Raw genomic sequence first — 12,379 nt, 5'->3', positions numbered from 1 at the left:
TACATATATATATATATATAATATATATAATATAATATAACAGCGTATTCTTACAAGCATTGTGCACCTTCACCAATTTTTTTGATAAAATCTATTACATTTGCAGTTATTTGAGCATTACAATTGTTGTTGGCACAGTCAAATGCAGATTACTGTATTAATATTACAGAGTCATGAATGAACATGACAAACTTGAAAAGAATCGAGCAATTAAAGCGTGAAAATTCCATTCAACCGTATCGATTGATTCGCGTACACTGATTCTAGCGCGGATCAAATTTTAGGATTAGCCGGGATATTGGAACACAAATTGATACAAGACGTGAAATCTCGATCTAGCGAATGCGAAGCTAGATAAATTTAATCGAATCAGAATTGAAATGTTTCGCATCACGGCGAGAGCGTGGCATTAATTATTTTCGACACGGCGCAGAAACTCAATAACGAAATGCATAAACACGATTTTTATTAAACGAAACAAACTTTTCGCGAAAACATAATATTTTTATTCCGTTTCGCTGGAACCAAATCGAATAATAAAATTCTCGCCGTTAACAAAATTAAGGTAGTACGCAGGAAATACATATGCGCGTTTCATATATGTATAATCGTGTACGTAAGTGGCTTCGTAAATGAAATGCTATTTCTAGGAAAAGGTATAAATCGTTTTAATAACGTACTCGCGTGTTTTGCGGTTTGTTCGCGGCAACATCTCATTAATTTTTGTAACATTCTCGAGCTGTATAACATTCGTACGACGATCTCTGTATGCGGTTTCCGTTTCGAAATCCTATGGAACGTTTATGGTTGTTTAAACATGTTGAAATTATTCGCTGCGCAATTTCGAATTACATAATGATATAAAATGTAAATGCGGATGCAATTCGAAATACACATTTCGAATGTCGACGATGAAAACTGCATGAAACGAATCTGTGACAAATTCACAGTTTTCTGGTAGATCGACACCGTCGTTTGAAGAAAGTTCGAATGCAGTCTGCCGATAATTATATTTTCCAAAAATATTTTTGCCCTTTTTGTTTCAAGTACCAGCGGTAGTTAGGGATAGTTTTGCTGAACAGCTTTCCCGAGCGACACGAACTTGCGCGAACGAATCTGAAACTTTCGGAAACGAAATGTTTCCAACATTTTTGAAACTAACCGCAGTCGAACTGTGTCTTACAACGCGGTGAAACGCGTTCGCAGTGCATGTAACTCCCTGCCACGAAATTTTATTACGGACTTTCCGAATCGTGGCAGTGATATTTGTAATAACTGTTTTGCACAAAAATTGGTACATTACATTCTATACATTCGTTTTCAATATTAATATTTTAAAGGGCGCATTGTATTGCAGCTATGTATGTCGGATGTTGTTCCAGCTGCGACATTATGTGAATTTAATTATGTCGTATGTTCTGAAACCGCACTACACGAATTCAGGATGCCCCTTTTAGGAAAGCTATAAACTATGATATATTAATGTTATGCTCATCGTGACACATATATGTACCCAATTAGCACAGAGACGAGAATAATAATGCTGGAAGTTACCGAACGTATTTTACTGTTCCCGATGTAATGATCTTAGGAGGCAATTTTCACAATTAAATGATATTTCCTTTACCGCTGCACACGTTTAATTACAACGAACTCCGAAACAAGTTTCCATTAGGATACGCCATTTTAACAAGCTGCACGGGTACATACCAACACGCATAAATAAAGCAGCGGAGGTCAGTAATACGACCGATCATGCCGCTAAATAATTGCTCCCGGTATTATCTGCGCATAAAAATTAATCGATTTTCATTAACCGGAGTAAGCAAATTCGAGGGCAATTTATATGCAAACTTTGTATAAGTAGTCCATAAATACTGCAGTGCCTCGATTCGAGCTATAAAAAGAACGTCGCGCCGTTTAAAAATACGCTGCGCTAACCAGCCTCTTTGTCTATTTAAAATAGAGATATTTTAAGACTTAATAAATATACTAAGATTAATATTGATGGATTAATAGATAATTTATAGATATTGTAATCTTACGATTATTAAATAGCTTAAATAGATTATTAAATAATTAATAATAGAACTCTCTCTCTCTCTCTCTCTCTCTCTCTCTCTCTCTCTCTCTCTCTCTGTGGATCTTTATGCAAAATAAGAATTATATTCGTTAATTGAAAAATGCAGAAGTTATATTTGTTTATTTACTGAATAATTTTAATGAATTGACCGTGATAGAATAACATTTTCAGATTGTTTAAGTCTTTATCTTACTTTGCACTTGATCATTTTTTAAATAAAGGCATATAATGCCCGATCTATTTATAACTTTATTGTCAAATCAATTAATGCAATTACGATGAAATGAAAATATTTCAACTAAATTCGACGGTTATTAATATATAGATACGGAACATATTATGCACAGAAATTACTTCATGGCGTTTTCACAGTACGGAATTGTTCCAGCAGAAATCGATCGGAACGAGAAACCCGGATTTTTGAGGCATTAAAGTTAAAACTGTATTTGAAATTCATACGAGGGCGAAGCTAAGGTAAACGAAAGAGAACATTGCAGCGTCGGCTTACTCGGAAATGGAAAAACAGTTCCAGACGGTCATTTTTGGAAATCAAAAGACGCGAACGACGGAAACTACAGAAATCGGGAAGATCTCGACCAATCTTGCCGAGAACTTACGTAACCGGTTGTAAAAATCGAATATGTTTACATAAATCAATAATTCTGTCTGAGAAATATGTTCCCCATGTTTCAACGGGCAATTCGAGTGTATTGAAAGGGTTACCGTGGATTTTAAAGCTGTGCGTTACACGAGTCTATAAAACCATGAGTGTGTAGTTGTGTCTCATCTTTCTGTAAAACATAATTCCGTAATTTTTAATTAGAATCCCTACGATGATAATTTTGTATGCAACCATTGATCACGATGAGAAATTAATTGTGCCTGAAATGTTAAGTAAAGAAAAATCCATACTTGTCCATTTAAATTGTCCAATTTTTAACATTATTAATTAGTGAATTTACTAAAACTTGTTTTATACCATGTCACAAAATAATGTTGACATTATCAAACGTGTTTATACGTATATTGAGAACTGTTAAAATTTAACTGTGTAGGTCACGAGACTCGATTTCAGATGCATAAAGCGCACTGGGTCATATTTTATGGAATAAAAGGTCAGAAGAACTGTTTCAGATCTAGAATTAAAATAGTTTCGCGAATGCAAAACATTGAAACTATTGAAAAAGTCAATTTTTCATTTGCACGTGTAACATAGTTTAAAGAACGACGAACATCGACACTGAAATATTTTTGCTTATTTCAATGATGACGACATTTCCTAACAAAAATTTAATTATAAATTAAAAATTTTTAATTTCAATTTTAAAAATGTGTGGGACACACCTTAAAAATTAAAAGAGATACGTTTTCTCAAAATACAAATCCTAAACACCGTCTTATTGTTCGCACGCTAGGCGAGTCGACCCCTTAAACAATCTACTCGATAAATATGCATGGTACGGTGCATTGAATAATCGAAATTCAAGCAGCGGGTTTCGTAAGGTATTAATGAATTTTCGTCCACGAGATTGAACAAACTACCGCTTAAAGCCGTCTGTGCGAGGCGCACGCGGAATTGATGCTGGATCTTGGGTATTTGAATAATTGAAAAGGGCTCACGCCAGATCTGAAATCGCTGAAATGAGATTAATTAAGCTCGCCCAGGCTCTCTGTGTGCGTGCAGGCGCGCCTCTGTAGAAGTGCGCGTGTGGTGACAGCAAGCACGTTAATGCTATGTAAAGTGCATTATACGCAGGTACAGGCACAAGCACAAACACAAGCACACACGGCACGCTTAATTGAATTGTTTTCTAATTTCAATCGGTCGTTTGACTTTCCCACGAATTTTTTATACACTCGTCGCGTCAGATCACTCCTGTGAAGACAGTAATTAAATTTACTTGAACGGATCATTCTCTTTTTTTTCTGCAACCGATTGGATATTCGGTAGAATAGTAAGTTTAATATTTGTGGTAATTATTTGGTTGATTTCGCATCGGTCTGTTAATTATTGGCGATCGCTTTCGGCTTTATATGTGGAATAATTAAAGATTTTATTTACATAGCTTGATGGCGTTGAATCCCTGAAAATCCACTCATCGTTTTAGGGGTTTTAATGCATATAGTTTTAATCGACATTTATAATAAACTGATTAGCTCCATTAAAATCATTATGTAACATAAATGTAATTGCCCATTACATAAACATTAGAATGCTACATTCAGTTTGAATAATAAATAATTTTCATGCACAGAATATTCAGTCACATGGCAACTGCGTGTCGTATATTTTTCATCGTGTCTATTTTAAAGAGCTGCATAATTGTTCAGTCGTCTCAGCGACGATCAAGCAAAAGTTCGCACGAATTTCTCGTTAAATAAAACGATTGCTTTAATTAGATATGAATCAATGCAAATATTACACGGTTATTGCAATTTCATGCATTTATTGTAAATTACGAAATTTACAAATGACGTTAAATTGACCCGCGAATTTTGCAGATTTAATAATATCCAGCAATGCAGCAGTTTATCGTGCGTACACCTGGGCAGATAATACTCGCAGAAATTCGAATAAATGAAAAATTTGGAAGAAACGAATTTTCGACAAACATGTCGCTATCGTGCCGTAGGCATCCGCCGGGCAAATTCCGAACGGCAATAACGGTGTGCACGCTGATTTTCACCCTCGTAGGGGTTGATCAGATTATTTCACTATGTATCACGGCAACGTTTACACCCGTTTAATTCACCGTTATGTGTGCCCCTCTTGACTCCTGTGTTTTGCGTTATGTAAATTTGTTGTATTATGTTTCATGTACAGCGGACATAATGGTTTCCGTATACCAGGATATCAGGAATAATTAAGTACGCCTTTTAATATCGTTGATGAAACATATTGTGTCCGTGATGCGTATACATATTCATTAGGATGCCATTAATGCTATATTTAGTTTCGAGTTGCTTATTCAGGCTTTTAGCTCGACTGCGAAAGTGTAAGCTGAAACGTTATAAACATGTTTGATCAATGTCTTCGCAATTGTTGTGCTCCCCTTTGTCGCGATGAACACAATTATTATTTCAAATAAATGGTAATACGAAGAGACTGAAAATTGGCATTTTTATCAGAGGAATGTATTGAAAATACCAACACGTTTGTTTATAGAAAATCAATGTTTTAGTATATGAATGGAAAGAGCGAACTTTAAAATCGTTATGAGAAAACGCCATTTTAATAATATGGAACGAAGACATCTTTCATTTTGCAGTGTAGAAAAGACTTGTAACAAATCAATCATAATTTTCTAGAATCAGAAAATAATTCTGTCAAGAATCGAGTAACTCTTATTAAAAAGGTAAGTATAAAGACATGGCAGGTTGCACTAATTTCCCAGAATCAACAAATAATGCAATCAAAAATTGAACCTCCGTCGTCGAAAAGGAAATGTGTTCACAATATGCAAAAAAAAACTACACAGTAATTTGAAGAACCTAGATTAATAAAACAATGTTGAATAATCTAAAGTAGAGAAACCATGGTAACAGTGCTGTTCACTTGAATTGCCTCGCGTATCTTTTAAATTTATTATTGATAATGTGAAAGGGAAACATTTTTTCTTGACGTTATATTTTTTATTTATATCGCTTTTGTTTCTGAAAATTGAGAAATATTTATATTACTTAAAAGTATAAACAAAATATATTTTCAAACTGAAATTTCAATTCTTTAATATTCCGTATGATTATTATTGCTTCTTATAACTTCGAAAATTCGACGAGGAAGCCAATTATACAGGGTGTATCAAAAGTCACTCGTAATTGAAAAATGAGTTCCTGAGGTCATTTGAAGTAACTTTTTCCTTAGCGCAAACGCAATCCGCGGCTTTGTTTACAAGTTATTAACGAGAAACAGTGACCAATGAGAGACGTGATCAGCTGGCGCGAGACGGCCGAGCCAATGAGCGGAACTGGACTTCGCCAGCAGAACTCGCCTCTCATTGGTCAGTGTTTTTCGTTAATAATTCGTAAACAAAGCTACGGATTGCATTTACGCCAAGGAGAAAGTTACTTCAAATGACCTCAGGAATTTTCCAGAAGTAACATAATTTTGGGACACCATGTATTAAGGACTAAAGATAGGAATTCTCGACTTTAGTCCAGACTATCTCGATTGCGCTGATAAGGTCGGAACGATTTTTATATCATTTTCAACCATTATTTTGTCTTGAAAGTCATCCCCAAACATTTTCTATGATGTTGAAGTCAGGGAACATCGCTGTTCACGGGAGGATACGACACTGTCATGTTGGAAAATCCAACTTCTTTGTTCCATAACACTTTCAATTTCATCTACAACGTTCTATAAAATATTTAAGTATTTTCTCGCATCTTGTTTCCCTTCCATTCTTACTAAATCAACGATTCCGAATTAGATATATTATAATTTAGATTATAATAGAAATATAAAAATAGATTAATATAGATAATATAAATATAAATAATTAGATTTTTATATTATAATTAGATCATATTATGATATAGGGTTCTGTTATAACAGAACCAGCACATGCGTGACAACCAGAAAGAATTGTTTTTTCTTTTCGTAGATCGCGACAATAATTTGCGTAACCGTCTGGTCCATCCTAATGGAACTTTTTCTTGTCCAAACAAATTACACTATGCCATTCATAAGTCCAATTCATACATGCTAAACTGAATACGAGTCGAGCTTTAAAATGACCCTTTTTTAATACCGGCAATGTTACTACGTATGGTACAGTTCTTATCGCACGTCTAATCGTCGAAACGGATGCTGTCAATTGAATTTATCCTTTAATTTCTTTTACAAATATCACCTTATTTGAAATATTACGCAAAAATGATCTTCTCTCCTTTTCTGCTGTAGCCATTTTTATTCTACCTTTGTGTTGCTTTCCATAATTTTCAGAGTCTGTCATAATATTATCAATTACTTTAGCACTTCCATTAATTTTCTTTACAATTTCGCGATTTGAATATCCTTCTTTTCTTAAAGCTTTGACTTTACTATCCTCTTCAATACTCGGTGCTGTTCCGCGACCTACAATAGCAAAATGGTAATAACGCCAAGAAATGCATTAGACAGAGAACTGCTAACGAAACTTCAGAACTGCACCTAAACGATTGTTTAAAAAACAAATGATTGTTTAATAAACGAGAACACAGAAGTGATGCTGCGCACGCGAACACGTCAGTTATTTCTTTAGCGACGAGATTATTAAAATTCTCAAAAATATTCGCAAGAATCGAAACAAATCCAAGCGAACATTGCCGTACATTACATCCACATGTAATCCTACAGATTGTAATCTCAAAAGCTGTCGCTTATTGCTATTAAGCAGATGCGACAATAGATAACTAAATGAAGGAGACCAAATATACAATGTGCGAAAGTTTCTGCACGAAACAGACGGCCACGAGGATTATAGAGAAAACTTGAACTCGTGACAAGGCAGTCCGATTGTCTAACAAACTTTCCCTGTCGATGGGAGCAAATATGTCGCGACGGTGACTAAAACGGCGCGGAAAATTGACCGACGACGCTCGCTAACGAAAATTTCTTTTATAGTTCAATCCAGAGGATGGAAGCGGCTCCGGCGACGATGGCTTTCCAGAGTTGACGGACGGTTCAGGGGAAATTGACGTTAATGATATCGACGTGAGTTGCATAGACGAAACCGAAACCGAAACCTCGGTGGAAGAACTTACCGACAATGCTGTGGCGGCCCACTAATTATTTGTTTCGTGAGCGGCCGTGCGACTAACCCGATCGGATTAATGGAAAGTTGCCCGGTGTTCGTTAACGAGATATGGAGCACGTCGTTCCCTCGCTACAAAGCCGATTTGAAAGAATAACTTTTTTTGCCGTCCTGCCCGGCATCAGCTTTAAGTTGTGAATGAAACGTAACGCGCGCCGCTTCGTCCGACGGCGATAATGACCGCCGATGCGGTGTTTGCGACGCTTGTTACCTTGCAGTCGCAGTTAACTTTCGCGACGGCGCAGCGATAACAGCGAACGCAACGACTGCTCGTGTAATTTTTCTGCCCGCGAAGATAACAATTACGACCGCTGCTCTTTAATTGCATCGGCTTCTGTCTTCGGGAACGCTTCAGGCTGCTAACGAATTCTAACGCTTTGCGACTGAAACCCGCTTATTCCCTTAATTGCAAATTAACAAGGGAAGGATCCCAATTGTCCAACTTCGATTTTAACGGGTCTTTGCAAGGTGATAGCATATAAGTCCCTAACAATATGTGTAAAATATTAGGTGCAGATACCCAGTAATTTTCAAGATATAAACAATTAAAGTTACGAACCGAAACGAAGTTTCGGAATTGAAGTTACGAACCTTAACTTTTGCCTACATTTTTTCGTGTACTTCTGTTAAACTGACAAGGATATGTTTCGAACAAATGTTTATCGGTTCCCTATTTACTATACGAAAAAATATTTAATTTTAAAAAATTATTATTTTTTCAATGAAAAATCACAGTTACCTTAACTTTTTTAAACAGCATTGCATATTTTTTTCTTCACATTAATATAGCTCGTGTCAAGACGAATTCAACGACGTGCTATAGCATAACCTTCGGATGATCTTGCACCGAGAAATACAGTTATTATATCTCGCATGTCGTACGTACAGTTAAAACACAGAAGAGTCTGACACCACGAGGATATAATAAATGTCTGTTTGTTGCACTGACATCTTTTCTTTTTCATTTCACCTGGAAAAGTCACTTGATTCACATTAAAAAATATCTATCATAAGGAAGCTAATTTGGGGGCGTACCACGCATATTATACCATTTTCGAATAAATTGGTGCTCGCAATTGGTGCTGAATAAGTGTGTACAATCTAATGCAATCAGATCTTTTGGAAAGATCGCGACCGGTTGTGAACAGTTCATGGTGGTTTTGAAATCGTGCAATGTAAGAAAAGCGTATCAAAATTTTCCATATTATAAGGAAGTTTCAGCACTATATTAATTGTATTTTTTGTAAACCATTACTTCAAATATTAAATAAGATACATACGTTTATTAATACCGTTTATGTTTCTCATTATTTGCATTTTTATTACATATATGGCAACTATCATTTAGCAATATGTACGTCGCGACAACAATAAACTTTTACAAAAAATAAAATATATATCATCGAACGGGAATCAATCCCAGGACTTTGTATTTACCATCTAAATACTTTACTCATTTCGTCAACGTAACTTCGATACTGTTCATCTATATTCATGATACATTCTGTAGATTTGTAACTTTAATTGCTTATATAAATTACCGAATATCTAATCCTAATATTTTACATATATCATTAGGGACTTATATACTGTCATCTAACAAATACAGTAAATTCTCTCCAATTGTTCCTCAGCTTGTAAACAAAGACTGGACAATTTGGGAAAAGGAGATATGATTATTCGAATCTCGAGGCTCCTTTTTATAGCTGTAGATATTCGGTAACTAAAAAATGAACCGCGGGGCTCGAATAATCGTATCATTTCTTCTCAAATTGTCCACCTTTGTGTAAAAGTTGAAGAACAATTGGGCAGGATTTACTATACCCGTTAAAATCAAAGTCGGACAATTGGGGTCCTTCCTAAGAACCGACATTTTGCTGGGAATTATCGGAATTTGTTTTAACTTGTAAGTGGAACCATTGGTCTGGATTATTATAAAATATATGAAAATGTTTGCATTAACGAATACTGTTTTATATTTTCGCCATAAGAGTACTTACGACATAATATATGCCAATTGGAATCTTCGCAAAAATACAGAGTCGAGTTATTAGAAAGGAAAGGTAATCGTTAGGCTACGGGTTTTATATATTTATGACAAAAATAAATCAGTCAAGCACACAACCATAAAGGCATTAGAAAAACTTAAGGATTTCGTTACATTATTTTTCATTTAACCGATGTTTCTTAGAATTGATTTGAACAGCTTTTATTTTGCATAAAGATCCGATGTCTAGTAATACTATATTAAATATATAAAATGCTTTTTCACGATAATTGTATGTTTAAAATTAAGTTCAATAGTAAAAAAATTAGAATTTTTTACGTTACCCATACTAAATTAGAAATGCCAGTAACAGAGAAATTATAATTTAATAGTTTCATCTCCAGAATAACGTGATTTAAGTTTATCCATGTGTTAAACAACTTCAGTCTAGTTTCAGCGAATATGTAGAATCGCTTCAGCGAAATCAAGTCAGAAATAAAATAACCATTATAAAATTTAATTTGTAATTAATTTACAATATATAAAAAGGACTAATATAATTTGGAAGGTTGTATAATGGAAGGAATCAAAAATTGAATATCGGTAACATGGTCTCATAAATTAAGATTTCAATGCAACAAAGGATTGTGCAGAAAATTCATAATACATTACGAAGTGGTTAGCTATTACCAGACTTGCGGTCTTCGTGCATTTAATTTTCAAATGTTTCAAGACGCAATTAATAATCGTAGAAACATCTAAATAATTGAAGAATGTCGAATAACAGATAGAACACCTGTCCGGCTACTGTCTCCAACAGTTGACACAGAAAATTTTGCTTTGGATAAAACCAGCAATCTAAATACTACTCTGCAAATAATGCATTTAACATTCCAAAATGAAACGGATCTTGATCCGGAGAAAATAAAGAGATGATAGGAAGGCACGTGGAAATTATAGAGCGATTAATTGTTAATAGTCGTCAAAATGAATTTCCTAGAGTAACGAAAGGGTTTTTAATCGAATGAAGTCAAAGAGAAGCATCGCTTACAAACGCTATATTCGTACGAAATTCTGATTACGGTTTAATTAGCGCCTCGTACGAGCGGAAAGCGCACGACCGATTTAATTCGGAAATAGATCGTGGTAATAAACTCACAATCCATTTTCTTGCTTTATTATTTCAATTTGCAAAAGAGCCAGTCGTATAAAACGTTTTAATTGCGACTATTCCGGGAGAATGCAAAGTTTTAAGACGATTCAATATTCCATGAGGTATTCCCTCGAAAGCTGTCCAACATTAGATGGGGAACGTGCAAATCACTTTATAGAGGATAACGTTCTCCATTCGCCGGCGAGAATAATCTTGAGAATTCGGACAGGATCATGCATTGGTCCCTAAAACGCTTCGTTTCGCCGAGAGCTTCTAGTCTTTCCGCCGCCATTGCGGCGCTTCCCTTAATCCAAACGAAGTTTAGAGGACACCCGTTCCTCAAACTTGCCCAATCTATTAAATCTTCTGACGATCGGGTTTAACATAAAATTAAAACGCTCGAAAACTTTTCATTGAATCTCGAATTAGATTCAGATCAGCTCTGCGTATTGCATTTTTATTTTGAATTAGTCCGCGCACAATTTTATAGAAACTTAATTTCTCTAACGAAAGAACAATGTATTCGCATAAAATTATCGAAGTTTTCTGCAATTTATTCTATACCAGATCTATTTTCAATCCACCGTGCGTAATTCAATAGAAACTTAATTAGTCGAGAAAACGTATAAAATGTATTTGCACAAGATCACACCGAACTAGCACGCACGTTACAATTTTTTAAAATTTATTTCGTATTTTAATCGCGTACAATTCAATAGAAACTTAATTAGTCGAAAGAATGTACAATATGTATTTGCACAAGATTACCGAACGTAGTTTCATAAAATTTTGTGAGATCTGCATGTTCGTTTTGTTGTTACAAATATTAACGTTTAATGGATTCATCGATGAAGAAAATAATAGTTTAGTAATAAGTAAGGAGGCACCTTTGCGTTTACGTTCCCCCACTTACTAGTTCCCCACTGCCGCAGCTAGTAAGAGGGGGAACGTGCCTTCTTCAAAGATGCCTTCTCGTCTGGTGAGGACTATACATCTTTATACATCTTTATCACTAGTTCTTCGTTTCAAAAATCGGTAACGCAACTATAATTTGTATTCTTCAGTTCTCCATAAGCATAACATAAAGCAACATAATCTTCCTAACTACCTCCAAACATAATGTTGCGAATGAAATTGAGATTAGAAAAATAGAGTTTGCCGAAAGTAAATATCGACGTATACGAATGTGTCACAGTACAAATGAGTTTCCAAGCTTGGACAAATCAGGAATCAACGAATTGATCTAGAATTCCGAACAAACTAACGTAACCAACCAGTTCGAGGTGGTCCCGTAAGTCATTATACGTCGCAGGTGGAACTAAAATCAAACAAGTGTTACACGTCCGGGAGAATCGATT

At 35.2% G+C, this 12,379-nt stretch overlaps 1 protein-coding gene across 6 annotated transcripts in view; it reads left to right on the top strand.

Moving 5' to 3' along the window:
• Positions 1–12,379, top strand: part of Mp (collagen XV/XVIII-type protein multiplexin) — a 567,976-nt gene that overhangs the window by 504,432 nt on the left and 51,165 nt on the right. For 4 of the 6 annotated variants that reach the window (XM_076523938.1, XM_076523937.1, XM_033478554.2 and 1 more), the window contains exon 6: positions 7,692–7,781. The exons of the other annotated variants lie outside the window; for them this stretch is intronic. In XM_076523938.1, the coding sequence (XP_076380053.1) occupies positions 7,692–7,781 (90 nt within the window). The remainder of the gene's footprint in view (positions 1–7,691; positions 7,782–12,379) is intronic. 6 annotated transcript variants of the gene reach the window in all.

This window comes from Megalopta genalis, chromosome 7 (assembly GCF_051020955.1).
Source record: "Megalopta genalis isolate 19385.01 chromosome 7, iyMegGena1_principal, whole genome shotgun sequence".
NCBI classification, from domain to species: domain Eukaryota; kingdom Metazoa; phylum Arthropoda; class Insecta; order Hymenoptera; family Halictidae; genus Megalopta; species Megalopta genalis.
This window is presented reverse-complemented; position numbering and strand designations above follow the sequence as displayed.